Below are 20,875 nucleotides of genomic sequence, written 5' to 3' on the forward strand. Positions count from 1 at the left end.
AAATGGGTGCAACTGAATAGCATGCTGGCATGCACTGTGTATTTTTTTTTTGCTTGGTGAACAAAAATTGCAAAGTGTCGAGGATGAAATACTACAAGCCGTTGAAGATGAATAAAACTTGTTGCTGGACAAGTTCGTTCATGATACTGAAGGACATAGAATGCACACAACTAGACAAAGAGGGCTGGTTAACACGGAAAAGTGCTGGTAAGCGTGTATTCACACGACGGACGAAATCAGTCTTTTCCGCTATCCCAATCACCAAGCTCATGTTCTGCCAATAGAGGCACTCGCTAAGCCTACAGTTCTCAGAAAACGAGTACAGCGCTCGGAAACAGTACCCAATTGTCATGAATACGTTGCTGGCGAAGCTTGAGAACACAAACCTAAAGCCGACACAATTGTCAGTTTGGGACTAACAGCCCACGCAGTGCGCGACGAAGAGCTTAAAGATTCGAAGCGGGCAGCTCTCGCTTCAGACAGTGCCGCCATATTTTTTTCTTCGGCGCGTCCGTCTACTCGCTTTGTCCGTTGTCTGGATGTGCTTCGCAGCCGGACGGGCGGCGGAACGATCGTCCGCAGAAGAGATTTCCGCGGAGAAGTCCGTCGTGCGGATACACGCTAAACAACAAGCGCTGAATGTTAAAGTTGATGGTTGTGCTGTAACAGAACAGTGAAGCAGTAAATGAAGCTAAACCACATACACTGTGCCAATGCCCTACTTGTAGGGACAGCTGAGTGCCAGCGCTCGTTTATCAACACCTTCACTGCCGGGTTTTTTTGGCCCTACTGCACGCACCATGCAGTTTTGTTTTTTTTCTGCACTTTATGTGGAAATGTTCTGTTAGCAATGCAGTAGGTTGCTATTAAGGACATGTAAACATTTTTATAGGGGATTATCTCAACAGAATAAAAGTAGCACTCAATACAAGCAATAAATCAATTAGAGTAATAATTCATTTTTAATAAATAATTACCAATTAATTGAGAGCCACTGAGACACTAATTATTCATTTCATTCATAGTCTGAATTAGTCAAGAACTCCTGAATTTCTTCTTCTGTCAAATAGCATGCGCACATGGCACGCTGACTCACTATAGCTGCGCTGCTGAGATGCTGCCAAAGAGACACGAGCCGACACTGACTCCCTCTTTTGTCGAAAATTTCACTACAATTATACTTACTGCAGCAGGACTGAAAGTTGGGCTGGTTGGTGATACATAATGGGCAAAAAACAGCGCGCAGATGGACGGGACGAAGATGTTCTGTGTATCTCTTTCTTCCTCCCGTCCGTCTGCGCACTGTTTTTTGCCCATTATACTTACTGGTATGTTCTCTCCATAAAGGGGGGGGGGACACCCACATTATTTTTTATTTACGAGAAATGTATCACAATTGGCAAGGATTGATTTAAAGAGGCAAACCGAGTATACTCGCGCAGGCCTGGCGTTTTTTTTTTCTAAGATTTTTGCGAAGCACGGCTTTTACATGGGACTGAAACATTTCATGTAACAGAAGAATGTGTTGCTGGGCCTGTTGGTAGATACTTAAAGAAACGAAGTAACCCAGCTTCTTGGACACATACACAATAAGAGAAGACGTGTGTCTGTCTTTTCTTCTTGTGCATGCGTAGCTGGGTTACTTCATTTATTTCATATAATTTTTCTTACTAAATGAAGCGAACAGATAGTGAAGTCAAGGAAAGCACAGGGGGCGTTCCTAGTATCTTTTTTCATTTTAAATAGATGAGTAGTAATTATGAAAGTAAAAGGAAAGAAAGTTAATTGAAAAAAATTTTACGTGTCGTTAGCCACGTTAAGGGAAGGAATAGCACTAGCTGGGTTGACTTCCTGTGATGGCAACTCTGGGTGGAATGTACCCCTTCAGCAAGCTTTGAGAAGAAGGATCGCAAACTTTTAGTTTGCCATTAAAGAGACATTATGAAGACAACTCTATGTGGAGTGTGTACGGAGCAAGCACAACCAAGCGCAAGTCTCATTCCTACAGGTGCATTTGCACTAGACCGACACCACGCCAATTTCCGCCAGCGGACTGATGCAGGAAGTCTGTATTACAGCAGAGCTGTTATGGCTGAGGTTTGCCGTGTGTCGTAGATAGAAAATTATCATCATCATGACATAGCCCACACTCTCTTTGTCCTTTTCTTCGTCGCCTTCCTCTGCCGCTTTGCTACCAGAACACGTGTGCCAATTTGTCTGGCGTGGGATCCAATAACTCCGATGGGTGAAAGAACAAGTACGAAGAGAGAGGAATAAAGAGAGAAAGCAAGAGAAAGAAAGCGAAAGAGAGAAATTGTTGGCGAAAAATTTCTTGGCGAAGCGAGATTCGAGCCCGTGCACCCACGATCTGAAGGCGAGCGTCGTAACCACTTGGCTATCCAGACACGCTAGCAGAGCATAGCATAGTCTTGTATAGTATAGTACAGCAAGGGGTGGGAAAGGGAGGAGGGTGAGGAGGGGAGAATGATTACAGAGAGAGAGAGAAAGACAGACATCGAAATAAAGACAAAGAGAACAAAAGAGAAAAAGAAAGGGAAGAAAGACAGATAAAGAAATAGACACAGAGAGAAAGAGATAAAAAGACACAAACACAAAAAAAAAGGATGGCAAAAAAAAGAGAGCAAGCACAGCCATGTACAGTATAGTACAGTATATCAATGGGTGGGAAAGAGAGATATGAGAGGCCTAGCCCAGCCAGGACCAGCTCTGTTGTGACCCAGCCTTGCACGACTTAGTGCAAGCTGCGCGAATTTTTTTTTTTTTTACATTCGAATGATGGCAGCAGTCTGGCAGCTGTATGGCAAAGATGCCATCAGCGTCTTGTTGCGCTGGCAGCCAATTCTCTTGTCACACAGGAAGCGTGCACGGCCAATGCCCCACTTGCCTGGGGCTATCGCAGGGGCCTCCATTATCTCCCCCATGATCGCCCCTTCCGAGGTTCGAAGCACTGCACATTTGATTTGGGCAAGGTGTGTTTTTGCTCGGTCCCGGCTCTCACGACAACTTCCCGACAACAAGTACATCATACAGCAAGCAATACCAATGCCGCCCATATGTCGTCCTGTTTGTGTCTCTCTTCTGTGTATGTTTTTTACTAGCGGCAGTATGTCATACAACCCGATAACAAGTCGGGCAATGTGTTTTGATGGTGTTTTTGATCTGCCATCATGTTGCGCTAGAATTACACACTGTCTTTGGAAGCCTTGGTATCGACCTAGTATGGCCAGATAGTATGGCTAGATCATCAGCCACCAGCTCGTCCACAGATCATCTGCACCTGTGTCGTGGCTTCATCGGTGTCGTGTCGGTGTAGTGCAAACGTGCCTTTCAGGATCCGGCCAGGTGACTGCTGACACGTCCAAATACATCGGTGCAAGAGAACACCGAATGAGAAGAGAACAGCGAAGAAAGAGGAGGAGGGCACAATGTGCGTGCCATCACGCAAGCACGGTGAGAAACACACGCCATGTGCCTTACACGCGTGTGGCGTGAGCGCAGTGGAGCGCATGCAGGTGTAGCAGACAGCACCGAGCACCACCACGAGAGCGGAGGGAGCAGCACACACTACATGCGGATGCAGCGAGTGACTTCACCCCTTCCCTTACCCTCAACTGAGAGCAGCCTACTGTTGCGCATGTATCTGCACCCCAAACCTAGTCTTCCTAGCTCTATTTGCAACGAAGCTAAAGACATTTTATGGCCTAACGAGACCCTCAATTAGTCCTACTTAAGTACTACGCAAGGTAAGTATGTTCTTTCCCAGCCCAGCACTTTGGTACTATATACCCACCAAACGTCACTTTCCTATGTTCACTTACTGCAGACCTATAGGCACTCTCTGTGCTTTCAGGGTGCACGTACAAGCGCTACTATGCTTCCTGAGCTCTGCTAGTCTCTGAGTGGAATGCTCTCGTGTGTATATGCAATTGCTTTTTTTTTCTTATTTATTTTATGTCTCTCCATCTGCTCTCTTTCCAATCCCCTCTTCCCCCACCCCAGTGCAGAGTAGCATACCAGATACTATTATCTGGTATGCTACTACCTGCTACTACCTGCCTTCCTCTTCTCATTCTCTCTCCAGTGTGTAAGTGGCCCTTTTGAGTAGGTTTTAATTAACTATCCACAGGACTATGTAAACATTTCCCTCACTCCTCATGAGCCTATCTTTCCTATACAACCATTAACTAGAACAATTACTACCTCTTTATCAGTTTTTTTTTTATTAAACCGGCTTTCATAACACCTATTATGGCGTTACTTCAGGGTCACAATAGGTCAACCTCTGCTCTATAACATTATGTCACTAGGAACTAGCACCATACAAATACCTGGTTGCTGGTAAGAATTGAATTTACAACGGTTGCATTACACACACGGTACACTGCCAATTCTGCTATGGTGGCATTCATTTCCCCGTCCACTCTCTTGGGTATTTCTAGGTGTGAAATACATGGGCTTCAGTCCTTACTAGCAAAGAGTTGTTTTGCTGTCCACTTTCATATCCCTTTACTTTCATAATTATTACATTTCAATTTTAAAAAAAGGAACTACAGATAACACCCACTCTGTTTTCCTTAGCTTCGCTGTGTTTTGGCTTCACACAGTTCTGTCTTAGAAAAGAACAAGCCCCTCTATCCATTCCCTTTAATTTGTTCACTCTGTCAACGAGCAGGGAATTTGTACTAATGTTTTGCGATAACCCATCACCACGAAAATAAACGCAATGGCTTTCCTGGTGTACTTACAATGAGGCACGATTACATAATGAGTTTCTGGTGGCACAACTATCACTCAGACACCTCCTGCAAATTAATGATTTATTTAATCAGTGTATGCATGTGCACCGTGCAATTGCAGAAGCGTGTCTTTGCTACCACTTGATAAGCGCACACACTTGATTAGCCAGCAGATTCAAAGATTAGGACATTGCCTACGATGATGACCTAATTAATCCATCTGTGGAGATCCTTGTTATTTTAAAGGAGCCCTTCACCACAGTTTCATTTCATCGTAAACTGACCTTAAGGGAAGGAAAGTATCAAATGAATGAGAGCCAATTGCCATGTTGCTAGAGAGGTGTTCTTCACATTGATAGTGTTCTTTAAAAAAACAAACAAAAAAGAACATCACATTAGAGTATTTGTGGGCCTAGGCATCTCTGTAGTGCTTGGTTATAATGAAATACCTAGTCAGCAGTTAATTCCTCCACACTGCAAATGTGTGCCTCAGGAGAATTTTCTGTTGGTCACATAAAGCTAAAAATAAAAACAGCACAAACGATGGGAGAGTTCCCTTCTGTCCTTAGTGGTGCTGTTTTTAACATCAGTTTAGGAGCTCTCGTGTGTTTAGTTAGTGTGGCCTTCTGCACTGCAATCTTCTCAGATTTCCTAAAGAGGGAGCATTTTCTATCATCATATAATGCAACGAAAGAGCACCATAACACAAAAGCGCATGCTTTCAAGAGGACATCAAGTAGGCCTCTGATTGCCAGAATACTACATATGCCGGACAATGGAGAGGCCTTGCATGACGCCTTGTTTTGTGCCCACTGCTTCATGTTACGCACAAATCAGCCTGAATGGTGCATCATGGCAGGCATGTTATTGCACGTGCAAAAGTGTCAGGCCCTTTCACATGCAACTGTGATTTGCAAAGGAAAGAATCGTATTTTTACAGCAAGCTTCTATAAGTTGGCTTCAAGATAAGACAGGTTAGTCGCAAAGAAGGAACCACTATTGTTATTGTTCCACGGTAGTGTGTTGATGGTTGTCTACGAAGCGTCGAGGCAGCAACCGAAATTCCACAATAGATGTCCGATGTGGAAACCATGCCGGCAGACGGAGCCCTTTTTTTCAGGCAGAGTAGCATGTCTTTCTTGCACATAGTGCAGTCCTCTCATTTGCGGGCTCTGAGCTTCAACTTATGTTTCCTTTTAATGCTCTATCAACCACATACCATCCAGAAACTCGTTAGATTTTCTCGTAACCAAAATTAGTTACTTGGCAACAGGCAATCGTTGCTAAACATGCACTGTGCAGGTACAGTCATGGACAAATGAAACGCAAACAAGAAACTAAGAAGTAAAATAGGTTGTGCAAGCAATAAATCGTGGGCACTATCTCTGACTGCTAATTATGTGCTTTCAAAAGATGGTTTAGACCTCGTATTAAGTATGCAAGCCAAAGATGGATATTGACTGAAGGATAAAAATGGGCTAGAGTGAATACAACAGGCATCTGCAAATCATGAACGGCAGCTTACTGCTGTTCCTAAAGCAAATGTAAAATCCATGCATTTTTTTAGTACTAACATATGAGGGTGAAACTCTGAGGATAACGGGTGAGGAGCATGAAGTGGCCGATGATTCAAATGGAAAATGACCGCCATAACATCAAGAGGTAAGGAGACAGCAGAGTGGGTAAGAGAAACAAGAGGGGTAGGCGATATTCTAGTTGACATTAAGAGAAAAAAATGGGCCACCTAATGCGTTGGACAGATAACCAGTGGTCAGTTAGAGCAACAGAATGAAAACCAAGGGATACAAAATGCTGCCAAGGTGGCCAGGGTACGTTAGGTTTGTGATAAAATTAAGAAATTTGCAGGCATAAAAATAAGGCGTATTTGCACTAGGGGTGCCAAGCCTGAAGGAAGTACAGAGCTGGGCAGCCTTCTTTGTTTCTCTTTATATTTTCTCTTTCTTTCCTCCTCTCCTTCATTTTTCTCCCTTTCCATTTTTTTTCTCTCTTTATTTCTATTTATTTCTGTTTTTCTTCCTATTTTTTCCCTTTGTTTCTCTCTCTACCTATTTCTTACTTGCTTGCTGGTTTTTTTCTATTTTTATACGTGGTTTTGCCTGCATTACGCCAAGCGACTACAGCATAAGAATGCCCGGGCCCCTAAAGTGCTCCGCACTTAAAATGGAATCGGCTCACGTGAGACAGGGACTGGGTAAACTAGGTGAAGGTTACAGCGCACACAAATGGGAAGAGAGCGAAGAAGAGACAAGACAATGTTTTTAGAGCTGTGCCTTGTTTCTCCTTCACTCTATCCCAATCTGTGTGCACTGTAGTAATTCCAAGATGCAATACCAACTAGCCCATCAAGCTGTCCTCGTGAACTGGGAAGGCATCCATCTTTCAGTGGACATAAAAACAGGCTGACGATGATGACAATTAATGCGCTCAACAACTTCACTCTGTTCTCAACCGTGGCAGTGTGACGACGCAGCTACGCACTTGGCATTCAGGTCTCCCAGCATCTGCAACAGGCTTTCGGTGCGCTGCTCGTAACGATGCTTCAGCTGTCGGTACTTGCGGCGCAGCGTCTCCGAAGAATGGCGCCGTTCCTCGGGGAGCGACTCGGTCGAGTCCTCCGAGTCTCCGCTCGCAGCTCTCTCGGGCAACCCTGCAGTGTACGCGATGCAAAGTCGAGTGACGAGACACATCGATTGCTACAGGACCAGGCATGCTTCACCAGTCTCGTAACGGATTTCTGGCAGCGCGTGTGAGGCAGAAAACAAGGAAAACCAATTATTTTTTAAACATCGATTCACAATTAATCATTCTCTGACTTAGCCATTAATCACTACTGATGAGTTTTTCGTCGATTAACCAATTAATGAACATTTATGGCAGTGTTTTCCAAAAAGCCTGAAACACAGTCTAAACTCACGTAGGACCTTATTTATTTGTTCGGAGCACCAAAGATGAAAAATGTTTATTTTGTTGAATACTAAATATATAATAGGTGCTACAGTCTAGTGATAGGATAAACATATGATATATTGCCAAACAAGACAGGAATTCAGGGGATGATGAAGATTAGAATAGATCAAGAGTGGTCAAACAAAGAGCTGGAATGTCATGGAACATTGAATGCCACTACAAAATGGCACTTATCATTGCACTGCCTACTTACTATCAAATATACAGTGAGCTCCCATTAAGACGAACTCTGTTAAGACGAATTCTCGCTTATGCCGAACAACAGAGAACCGTTTGTTTGGTTTCCCATAGACTCAATAGAAAAAAATTCACTTAAGACGAACCACCCAACTGTACTCTTCTGTTAAGACGAACTTCGCGGTGATCGACAACGCTGGCGATTCTGCGAAACGAACACTGCAGTCTTGGTGGGGCATTCAGGCGACCGAGAAAAAGGAAGTTCAGTGGATAAAGCCGGCATCCCCCTCACCACCAGCCTGTGGGTGGGGGAGGTGTGGGCTTTATCAGCAAAGAAAGCAACAAAAATAGTGGGGGATTTACAACTGGGACCCCCAAGCCATTGCATCCTTTTGTATTCCCCCTCTGGTCTTTGGTTTCCCAGCTGGAGTACAAAGGGGAACAGAAGAACACAAGAGCTTGGGGCCCCTCCACCGGGGTCAGAGGGGCAAACGCAAGGGGAGTGAAGGGAAAAAAAATAAAGAAAAAGCGACAACGGGAACAAAAATTGTCTGTGCATTACAAACGAGTACGAAAGCGAAACCCCGTTTGCTGTCAGGGGGGTCAGGTCCATTGTCATCGCCGTCACACAATGGCGGCCGAGCACATTTTGTGGTCAGCTCGCGTTGGTTCGTGTAGAACCTGTGCGCGTTGTATCTGTTCCCAGTGAAGTGCAAATTGTGATGAGCCATTTTGATTATGGAAGTGCACCACAAGGGAAGCCTATTTTGTACACTGAATATAGCTGCGTCGTGTCTTTTTCGTGTGCGCGAGGCTTGTGACCGTGAGTAGAGCAATGGGATATCTTCAGCCGCCCGTAGATCAGGAAAAGTTACTACGGGCCGAAAACGAGAAAATATTCGGACCTCGAAGAAAACCTTGCAGACTTGCTTAAGCAACTCAGCGTATCATGACTTTGTCAAGGCAACAGCACGCGACCGAGGCGTATCCAGAAGTGATCTTAGAGCCAGCAAAACAGGCTCACAGAAGGAAAGGAACTGCCAGGACAATAAATTTACATTATTTGAAGGAAAATTGAGCTTCTCTCTTTCTCTCTCTCTCTTTTTGTAATCGTCAACATAGGAGCGTGCTACAGTTTTATCATTAAAATGTGGTAGCAGTATCTTCATGAAATTTCTCATTTTTGAACCCGCGAAATCAGCTGCTCATACGATTCGTGTAAATACTCTGCTTGAAGGCATAGTTTTTATCCAGATGAGTCAAATAAATGCTTTTTCTTGTCTTTTTGCCCCCATTGTAAGTCTACTCCATTCAGTGTTTTCAAGTAACATCTTTGGATGCACTTGGCATGTTAGCATCTCTTTTTTGGGGGCACTTCTGATAAGCTGAACTCTTGATAAGACGAACAGATGACCGCGGTCCCTTCGAGTTCATCTTAATGGGAGTCTACTGTATATGGAAAATGTAGAGCGGAAAAAGGGCCAAGAGAACAAAACACCCGTTCAGTTACTGTGCTAATCAACCAGGATGTAAAACAATTGGTGTTGCTTTTAAAACAGTGAGTGATACTTATGAGAATCCTAAGCGTGAACTGCCAACACCTTTGAGTTGAACTTGACAGAAACATATATGTCGTGTGCAAAGTGTTTCGCTGCCTTGAAGCAAAGTTCAAATGCCACGAGGGAATGAATGCTCAAGTAAAGCAATATTTAGAGCTGTAAAAGAAGAACCAGAAAACTATGAGACTTGTTTACATTTACAACTTTGGAAAATTTTCAGAAAACTGATCGTAATAAAAACACACTTTCATGTTTAGAAATATGCACGAAATGTGCTTACAACGTACAGATAACCATATGGCCAGCAAATTCAATAAGAAGAAATATTTTATTCATGCAAGCAAAGATATTATCGTTGCAACATAAAAGTAAATAAATAATTTCACCAGTATGAAACATTAAAAAAGATTTACAAGATGTTGCATGTCGTGATATTACGTGACACTATGACACACGAATGTTTTTATAGCACAAAACGTCTGAAAAGCACACTACGCTCCGAAACAACCTGCATATTCTGGGGTTGTATCCCACTCAAATGAAGGATGACCATTCCCACCTTTCGTAACCGTCCAGTAGCGATTGCATTGGTTATTCAATTAAGCTACACAGCACTACGAGATGTTACACAACAATTTGCGAGAAAAAAGGGCTGCGACAGCTAATCGAACACGATGAAAGAGACAGCACAGACAAGAGTGCCCATATGGGAGCATGGCATTTCAAACTGAAGGTCAATGCAGAAGGCATCACAGCCCAAAACTCTTTGTGAGGATCTGGTTTTTCCCATCCACCTATCGGCCCTAAGGGTAGCAGATAAACAATGAAAAGTCACAGTATGTCTCCTCATCACTGACACACGAGACATGCAAGTTCTGTGAAAAGGTTCAAGGTTGACTGTCGTAAGAATCCAGTCAACTCTCCAAGGAAAGTGCAATAAAAGCTGAACTTGAAGGAAATAGTACAACAAAGTGACGAAAAGAGGACTGAAACGTGTCCCTGACTAACAACCTAACCAAGTTTTTATCTCCTCCTGTCAGTGCACAACAAACCAGCCTAATTACACATTGCCTGTAACATGTCCTTCAACTCACCAGAGGCTGCTTCTCCCTGTGCTCCACTGCCGTCCTCTTCCTCTAGCACACTCTCGGGGTGCGAGGGCAGCACGTCACTGCTCACACCGCTGTCACCCAGTGAGACACCCTCTGCAGCACGCTCTTCCGCGGCAGAACCCCCGACCGACGAGTCCTGCAGCGAATCATTTGCTTGAGCATGACTCAGTGCCACCTAGAAGATTATCGAGTGCAATGTTCGGATGACTTTTCTAACCGTCGGCCATCATGTGTGGGTCCAACAGACCCATCATATGTATGAAAGTATCAGACTGCCTGGTTCCTATGAGTGCGTGATATACTCTCAACCTTAAAATGTTTCTAGGACTCCTTGTAGGCTGATGCAATTGCAGTCAAACCTTGATATAAAGGACTTCAAGACAATGAAATTCTCCTCGCATGCAGAGCAGCAGAGTGGGAGGGGAGAACAGGCACGCCGCATGGTGCACTAGTTTACGCAGAGTAGTTGGCATTCTGTGCTGCCCGTGCCGTGCAACGGCACCCGATTTGGTTTCTTATTAGTGCTGCTTTTCAGGTGACAAGCACCAGTAAACTTAGAGGTGGTAGTACTAGTAAGCACAATGACTTCTCATTCGTTTTGCAAGAGGTCATGATCGTGCAGGAAACACATGTCACCAACAAGGCTAGTATCTTGCAAGCTGGATTGGTGAATAGAAAGATATATCACCTATTGTATCTGGATATAACTGAGCTCACTTCCCATGATGCCAAAGTAAAAAAAAGGCTCAGTGAAGAAAATAAGTTATCATTGAAAGCAGCTGGAACTAGCATGCGCCTTTTACTACAAACAAGAGTTCTTTTCTGTGAGTACAATGTGTGTTGGCACTTAGTGCTGAAGACCACACAATGCATGTCTTAGAAGCATGGTACAAATCAAATTAATGAAAATTAATGTTTCCCAGACCAACAAGAATACCATTTGAAATGGTGATACAACAGTAGCACAAAGCATTTGCTCTCGGCCACTGGCACTCCTCATCACATAGTGTTACATAGTGCTCAAGGTCATGCAGTGATTAAGACATTCTCTGGTTTTAAATATCACAACCATAATATGATTATGAGGCATGGCGTAGTGGGCCACTCGGATTAATTCTGACCACCTGGTGTTTCGCTAACGTGCACCTAAATTTAAAGGAGCACTGACATCAAATTTCAAAGTCGAGATGTGCCCTTCATTTGATTGCTCGGTAGGCATAGGTCTCCTTGGCCAAATTTGAATGGCGTCCGTCACGCGGAAGTAATTTTATTTCGAGGGCAAACAGCGTACGAAAGCTCAACGGAAGATTGATCACGCTGCGACATCGACACTAGTGCTACGTAACAAGTGTGATACATTCCGACCATACTATCCTGAGTGACGATACGCTAGTAACAATGACGTCGACGATCTGAGTGTATTTATTGTGCCGCCGACGCCAGGCAACGCTCTCACCGGCTCTCACTCCCAGCCAGTGGCTCTCCTCGCTGTCCCGATCCGTGCCTGTGATTCATCGTGTCGTATCGACTGATTTGTCGTGTGATCCTCAGCGCGAGTGCGATCAATCGGAGCGACTACGTGCCAGCACATTGGGGAACCGCTACGTAGTATGGACCTGCTCGTCGAGGCGCGGAAAAAGCGGAAAGTGCGTGGCGTTTCATTACACGTACGGTACACGCCAACACGACCACAGTTATCGAAGTGGAGCAGCCTATAGATAAATATCATCGCTAACAAGTAACACGTATGTAGCGTTATTAGTGAATGTTAGTTCGTCCGTGGACTTCCTTACGCTAGCGTAATACCGGGTTACTGCAGCCGTAACCGTGAGAGGCCAGATAGGTGGGGCCATCTGGTGGCGCAGAATTGTTATTGTAGAAACCTATCGTATTCTATTTGTCCGCTGGTGTGCATTCGCTATGCCGATATTCCATAGACCCTTTGCGTATACCGGAATGTTGTGCACGCTAAAATTCTCTGATATAGCTAATTGAGACACACCAGCGAGTATGGCCCAAGCGTGCGTCCCCGGGCACCTCCTCGTTGCTGCTTGGAACAGCGTCCATTTTTGAATCGTTTTGCAAAGCGTCGAAGCGAAAATGATTCACGACGTCGCGTATCGCGGTGATTTTAAGTTCCAGAATGCCGTCTTCAACGCTAGTCGACACTTTTGACGGCGACGACGGCGATGCTGGTGACAAGGCATGACTGAACGCGCGCGCCTAGCAGACGAAATGTTAGCTGAGCAGCTGATCCTCACGTCACTCCTTTCTGTAGACAAGTGGTAAACTGGGGCGCGGTCTGGAATTGACCGCGAGGGAGCACTGCCAGCGCTAAGAATGGCGGCTTGCCGGCCGTTTTGAATCGTGCCAGATACCGGTTATATAAATATAAACAGATAGTTATTCGTCCCTCAGTTGCATTTTCGGCCGCGAATCGCTACTAGGGGGTAGATAACTACTCGTGTATGCAAAAATCTTGACATGCGTAAATTTGATGTCAGTGCTCCTTTAAGTACACGGGTGTTCTTGCATTTTGCCCTTATCAAATCGCAGCCGCCACCACCAGGAGCCGAACTCGCGTCCTCAAGTTAAGCAATGTGACACCTTGCAGCTAAGCTAACATGGGAGGTGTCATGGAGTGATATTCAAGTTTGATGGCACATGTGGCACCATGCTCTTTCATTTAATTAGTAAGCTGATGTGGTTAGCAGTCCCAGAACAAAACAATAACAACAACAATGGAACACTCGCCTGTGAAGTTTGCAGAGACTGTAGCTGTGCTGTAAGTTCACGCAAACGTTCGTCACGCAAGCGAGCTTCTGTGGTGGCTCGTGCCAAGGCAGCACGCAACTGTCGCAGCTCACGGTCCTTGCGTTGCGTGGGTGTCAGGTAAGTGTCGGTGTCCACTGGCCGCTGGCAGTGTAGCACTGAACGGCAACTGCCTCGCCGGTGACACGACACTGCAGTCTCCACTGGAGCTGCACATACATTCAAGGGGGTCTTCTAAAGGACCTTACTGCTAGCACCTGTGGCAGCCATGGACAAACCATTTTTAATGATCAAAGAGGAAACTTTATCAAGCGCAATCCCCTCTGACAATGTAGCATTGACAATTTATGGGCATCAAGAGAAGGCCATCGAGGATGGCAAAGAGTGGCATAATGTTTGTTTGGATCAATGATACTAGCAATACTAAATGGCAAGTGATTCCATTCATTGTGAGTGTTATACTAATAAATATGGCTGAACAGGTATCAGCCTTGCAGCATGCATGATGAAGGATAGTGCAGTGGACCTGCGGGAGAGACCCACCTGCCTGCTGCGAGGAAGCTGGTTGGGCAGTGGCCGAGCCACAGGACACCAGGCTGGCCGTGCTTCCCACCGAGTCCCCATCGGCAGACGGGCAGCACCCGTTGGGATGCCGCTCCCCCCGAACTCGCACGGAGGCACTGCGCCTCAGAAGGCTCGGGATGCGGCTGCGGCCGTCAGCCTCCATCACCAACCGACCGAGTCAAGAAGGTGTACTGGAATAGGGCAGTCCGAGAATGTCCTGCAGAGGTAGAGCACACCAGTGTACTGTGGTGTCATCTATCGCTGCAGCCTGGAGTAATATTTAGCAAATGGAAATATTAGCTAAACTACAAATTTGGTATAGGATGTAGAAGAGTACAGGACCAGTGCTAAGTGCTGTGTCTGCTCTTCTGTGTCCCGTACCAAATTTGCACTCTGCAGTTTAGCACTGTGAACCAAATGGCCCAGCAACAAATTCTGTTATAGAAATACTAGGATGAACATTCACTGCAGAGGCACACATGTTCATGAAGAACTTGCCAATTATTCTCTGCTGTTCCTTCAGCCATATTCACAGTTTTTTTGTGCATGGTGGATACTGCAGTCAAGAAACCGAACTTTTTTTTCTGCGTAGTGGTTCCTACCATTCAACATCCCTTCGCAGAGTCAAATGTACAAACAAAGCTGGCAGCATCAATCATACAGCCTAATTTTTTTTGTTCTTAGCAAAACCTGCAAACAGCTCTTCTGGTTGATACAGTTTAATGAATGCTTGTGCATCCTACTTTATACAGCTAGTGCCAGGCTCTTCCGGACTGTCTCCTCCTCGAGTGTTTCTTTGTATTCGCCTGGTGTGCCACCAATGGCGGCGCTGTGAATGAAATTGGCCAAAGTGCGTTGGCGGGCTAGTTGGTTGTTCATGCTAAGTTTCTACAGCGCAACTGGACGCGGACAGAGAGGAACACTAAAACACACATACAGCGCTGACTTTCAACTGGAATGTTCCAGTTGAAACCAGTTGAAAGTCAGCGCTGTGTGTATGTTTGCATGTTCCTCTCCATCCGTGTCCAGTCGCGCTGTAGAAAGTTAGCTGCGAACGGCGCTTCGGTGACGCAAAGGTGGGGATTTGGCATTTGTCGTCTGCTAGGCTGTGGCTAGAACAGCAGAATTTTCTTTATAGTTCGGACATCGCATGGTGTTCCCCGACTACTAGATGTATTTTCTTGTAATGATAGTTCTTTAAATGGCTGCTAGCGTTACAGGAGGTTAAGAAACATTAACATATTTAACGTATCTTCTATATACACAGAGCCATCGCGGTCAGGATCATGCCACCACACTCGAGGCATCACTCACGGCGCTGGATGGCGTTGAAATAGCTTACGTGAAAGCGCAAACGTCCCGCCAAGCAAGTTAAATAGAGTCTGCACTGCTTTGGAAGTGAAGCGCGATCAATTTTACGGCTTATTCGCAAAAGTTAGCATTATGTAAACAGACTTGAACGAAAGTTCACACTCCACTCCCAAGTGTAGTCACGTACAAAAAACGTTTGCCAACAAAATAAAATTGATAACTTCATTGACCAGCGGGTTATTGCGGACAACTAGCGTACATTGGACAAGTTGGCTGCACATTAAAACTTGTCACACGTACTATCGGCTCTGAATAAAATGCCAGCAGTGGTGCGCATGGTGTAGTTCGCACCCTTATGATTAGAGATAGATGCGCTCTTGCAGTTTGCCGCTCGTGAGCCAGATTCATGCTTTCGATTGCACAGTGCTGCTATTTTGAGTCATTTTGAGTGCGCCACAGCTAGGACAGTCGCGAAAAGAAATTGTCGCCTACATGCAGATGTACAGTCGTGCTCAATATGACTTGCAACACGGGAGCACGTGGCCTCATGAGTTTAATAATTGCGCATAGCTTAAACTTGATGCATTTCTGTAACTTAATATTATTGTCTTATTTGGGAACATCCCCCAGTGAGAGAACAGCGTTTAGATGTAGAAATAAGGGCTGGTGGAAGGAATGCGAAATCTTTAACTCGTGTGGCCACATGCTCCCGTGTTGCAAGTCATATTGGGTACGACTGTACACATTGATGGCTAGCAGACGACACCAGGAGCAATCGACACTGAACATGCTCCTGACGGCAACTCCACTCGATTTCGCTGGCCATTTTGCTTGAACATTCAGTACAAACTGCTTTATGAACTTGCCCACTAATGTTTCAATATCTCGAGCAGGACAGACTGGCCGGTAGCGTTGAGCAGCCTTCACGTAGCGCACGCGCGAAGAGCGGCACCCGAGTCCCCTCTCTGACGTCACAAGCGAGAGGGCGCCACTCAAAGATCTCGAGGCGAATAGGTAGCTTGAAAACATCATGATAAAATAGGCACCTATGCGTAAAGAATGAGCAGAGAAGCGTTTGTTTGCTTTCTGAGTTTGAAACAATAAGAGGACAATCAAGGATGCTAATCTGCAATTTGCATCCTCGTGAAAGCACAGACAATGAAGAAGCAGCTTGTCAAGGACACTTACTCATCCTCATTACAGAACATCGAGACAATAGTGCTCTTTGACAAATTGGTTTTGGTTTCCTGCATGAAATTAGCTGGACTTCATTAATCAGTAAAAATTAGGAGCATTGCCCATTCACCAATACTTAAGCAGATATGGGTACCCCGTATAAAGAAACTCAAGTCTTTTATTCGGTTGGAGTCCTTCCCTGTTCTGGTTTAAAAGTTAACTAGCCTACATTTGTTAATTACTGCTCAAATTCTCCCCCCAACTCATTTTAAATGCATGCCGCTGTGATCTAAAGCAGTCCTGTAAAAAATGCGGAAATATGTGGTCTCACTCACATTTTTCTCAGTAAAAACAGCGACATGAATGTATATCCGCATGGAAAATTCAACCATCATGAATACTAAAAGGTTCTTGATTTTACAGAAATAAGCAAATGTAATTGAATGGAGCATCTCACTGATCTCCACTAGGAGGAGCTGGATGGCGCATCGAGCACGCGGGCGTGAAGCCACCGGAAGCCGCCGTTTTTGTCCCGGAAGAGAGCTTTTCTCTTCTTTTTTAAAGAAATACCTGCCTGTAGCGCAGTAAACTGTACGAATCGACCGGAAAAGTCGTCAGGGAAGACATTTCACGCGTAAGTACCTCAAAGTTGCATTACTTTTTACGCATTTTCTACATTGCAGCACTCCGCCGTATTCGGACGGTGTCGGCACGGCGTCTGTCATCTTTCGTGTAGCGTTCGTCGGCATCTAAAGTGAGGCGTAATCGCAGCGTTTGAAAAAACAAAAAAGAAAAACGATCATAACAACAGCTGCCACCCGAGAATATTTGAATTGCGCGACCGAGACGGACAGAAGACGCCAGCTTCCGGGACAAACAGGGGACCTTCCGGTGGCTTCACAAGCACCCGCCTTGCAGAGCGGGGATGCGCTGTCCAGCCTTTTTAATGGAGGTCAGTGGGAGCATCTAGGCAAGTTCTGCTTGGCTGGGACAGGAAGGGCTGTGGGCAGAACTTATGCTTTTTCTGATGTTGTAACCAACCATAAGTAGTGAGACACACTCTTTTCATCCAGTAAGGTTGAAGTCTGGGTCAGTTGGTACATAACGCTAAAAGAATGAACCACTCATAAGGAAGAAGGATAAAGAAGAGAAGTGGCACACACAACAAATGGACTACTAGCTGTGCTTTATTAACAAATGCCATCTTCCAGAAAAACCAAGAGCGCTGTTCAAACAGAAATATAACAAAAGAAGCTAACCAAGACAGTTCATAGTCCAGTTGTTGTGTGTGCCACTTCTCTCTTTTATCCGTCATCCTTTTGACCGGTTCATTATTTTATCTTTCCATCCAAGTTACTTTGAATACGGAAATATTGCAGTAGGCACTCATCCAGAGTGCTTATGCAGTTAATTGCATTTAAAACTCACTTAGTTGCTCCATGAGGATTTTGGCAGATTACTGTTAAGTACCATTGAGGTACCAGTAATATTGGATACTTTTGGTGATACCACATGTAGATAACCACTAGTCAGACATGTTTAATGGGTGACTGGTGTAGTTAATTGACTTGCATAGCTTATTTGGCGCTGGAAAGACAACCCTGTACATGGCTTAGTCTGGTAATGACTAAAATGCCAGTTTGCAATAGGAAGCACAAAAATCGGTTTGTTGCACTGCTGTTATACTTGTCTAGCGGATTTTGCCATCATACAAAAAATGCTATACAAGTTAGACAGGAAGTGAATGAACGCTTGTGGGAGCACACAAACAAAGTGAAAAATGTATCCACTTGCAGTTTTCTAGCGTTTCGTTGGAAAAAACTTGTGCATGCCACCCTCTCCTAGAGGACACCACAGTTGTCGGCAGAAACAAACAGAAATCTAAGATTCTTTCACTTATATGATTGATCACATGAAGGCGAAATGTGTGAATATATAAAAACCCTATCTGGCATTCATTACTTATGAAAATGCATTCACTTTGGCAGAACTACCAGTAGTATTGGAGGCAATGTGTCACAGAGAAGGACTTCAAACATATGTGAACGCCATAGCCAATATATACAGAGGTTGCACAGCTACTCTGCTCCTCAAGAAATGCAGGAATATCCCGATTGAGGAAGGGGTCTGACGAAGAGATACAATCCCTCCACTGTTATTCACTATGTGTCTAGAAGAAGTTTTATATATAAACAACTAGATTGGGAAGAAATAGGGATAAATAGGCAAAAATTTTGTTTATTAGTTGTATGTCACACTTGCTCTCGCTAACAATTATATAACGTTGTTTCATAGCTTTATGTAGCATAACATGTATCGTTTTAATGCTTCCACTTATGTGATCTTATACACTGTATAATCCCCCCTTCACACAATACTCCTGCTGGAGCCTGTGGGGATTTTGTGAATAAATGAATAAATAAATAAATAAATAAATAAATAAATAAATAAATAAATATTAACAGAGAATATCTCATAAATTTACGGTTTGCAGATGTCTTCCCCTTCAGCAATGACAGCAATGAATTGCCAAAAAATTATTAAGGACCTAAACTGAGACAGTGTTGAGGTAGGTTTTACTTTAATTATTTATTTACAGATACTGTAGGCCCTTCTAGGGACCATGCAGAATTTATAGAAGGAATACAAACAGCAAATAAAGTTAGATGCATTGAATTGCTTGGCGTAGTTGTAGAAGGAATCAACAGAAAGACACGGCAATGCACTCTACATAAATTGTTGCTGATACAAGAGAATATCATTTAAATTGAAGTATATTCCAATATTAGACTCCAACTTCAAGGATAAGTAATATTTCCAGTACACTGAGCAAATGAATCCAATGAGACAGAGTTCACTGGTTCTTCAGATAACGTAATCCAATAAAAAACTGTGCGAAGAAATAAGCAGAACTCGTGGACATTAATGTGGCTGACTGGTTGCCTAATAGTTTTATTGCCCTTGGTCCTACGCTACTCAAGTTTTTGTAGCTTGGCCTTATTGCACATGTTCAAGATGAGGATGCTGAAAACAAAAATAGTACTACATGTTACAACAAAAGAGTGAGAGTTTGCGGTAGACACACCGGATCCTAGAGTCTGTAGAAGTGTACGTATATCTATGTCAAACACGAACAGGTGAGCCTACTCATGTAAAGGAAATTCACCGAAGAACAAGGATGGGCTGGTGCGGATGCGGTAGACATTCTCAACTCATGACTGGTAACTTACCACTGTCACTAAAGTGGAAATCGGAATGCGTACAACCATTGCTGTTTGCCAGTTCTAACAAATGTGGTAGAAACGTGGAGAATAACAATGAAACTCAAGAAGTTAAGAACCACCAAGCGAACATGTAATGGAACAAAAAATGATAGAAGTCGAACTAAAAGATAAACAGCAGAGTGGATCAGAGAATGAACAGGGCTAGTTGATATTAAGAGGAGAAATGAACCTGGCTACGTCACGTAAATGAAAGCCAGATAACCGATGGTACGTTAGGGCAGCAGAATGGATACCAAGAGTTCGGAACTGCAGCAGAGGACGGCAAAGGGTTACGTGCAGTGATAAAATTAAGAATTTTAGAGGCATAAGATGGAACAAGCTCACGCAGGACAGGGTGGGTCGGAGGTCAATGGGAGAGCCCTTTGTCCTGCAGAGGACATAAGATAGGCTGACGGATGATGATGATGACCAAGTTATAAACTGAGCACATCCTACCCGCTGCTGACCTATGCATAATCGAACCTTCAGTACCACCGTCTCCTAAAGAAATCAATTAATGCTCTGAGAAATGACTTCATATGAAATGTATTATTGGGATTTCTCTTTGTTCTTGGTGTGGTATAACTATTCAAATCGGTCGCTGCAGTGGCTCAGTGGTGCTCGTCTGCTGACCCGAAAGACTTGGGTTTGTTCGTGACCGTGGTGGTCGCATTTCAATGGGGATGAAATGACAGAGACCCCTGTACTGTTCGATTTCAGGGCACGTTAAAGAACCCCAGCTGGTCGCAATTATCCGGAGCCCTCCACTACGGCATCTCTCATAGCCTGAGTCACTTTGGGACTCCACAAACCAACCAAACTTTAAAATTGCTTCGATGATGTCATGTGGCGAAAAGCTCCGCTACTGCTGTGAATGCGGCTTGCATGCGTATTTTGTTGTTGATAGCTAGCGCTTGTGTTTCGTCATTTCTTTTGCATCTCTAGCTGTGCTGAGTTCCAAGCTGTCATCAGACTACTAGTGTCTCCCAACTGGGGAAAGAAAAAAAAAAGCATCAAACCTTTGTAGCTGCTCCATGCACCTTCACTTGTCCTGTGTACGTGTATATCGCAAGATGGGTATTACACTAATGAAAATCAACCAATCATTGTTAACTATGAATCTCTTCTCTCTGACCCCGGAGTCAGAGCTACACCTCTATCGTCTCCACCCAACATGCCGAAAGTCTCCAACGTGT

General features: G+C 44.3%; 1 protein-coding gene across 1 annotated transcript in view; it reads right to left on the reverse strand.

Annotated features, from left to right (window-relative positions):
- The window catches only part of LOC119378104 (protein quick-to-court), a 35,178-nt gene that overhangs the window by 13,296 nt on the left and 1,007 nt on the right, over positions 1-20,875 (reverse strand). Inside the window, exons 2-5 of the mRNA XM_049411704.1 lie at positions 13,909-14,146; positions 13,348-13,574; positions 10,576-10,768; positions 7,257-7,425 (exon numbers count right to left, since the gene is read on the reverse strand). Coding sequence (XP_049267661.1) covers positions 7,257-7,425; positions 10,576-10,768; positions 13,348-13,574; positions 13,909-14,092 — 773 coding nt within the window. The 5' untranslated portion in view covers positions 14,093-14,146. The remainder of the gene's footprint in view (positions 1-7,256; positions 7,426-10,575; positions 10,769-13,347; positions 13,575-13,908; positions 14,147-20,875) is intronic.

The sequence above is a fragment of the Rhipicephalus sanguineus genome, unplaced genomic scaffold (assembly GCF_013339695.2).
Source record: "Rhipicephalus sanguineus isolate Rsan-2018 unplaced genomic scaffold, BIME_Rsan_1.4 Seq691, whole genome shotgun sequence".
Classification (NCBI taxonomy): Eukaryota; Metazoa; Arthropoda; class Arachnida; order Ixodida; family Ixodidae; genus Rhipicephalus; species Rhipicephalus sanguineus.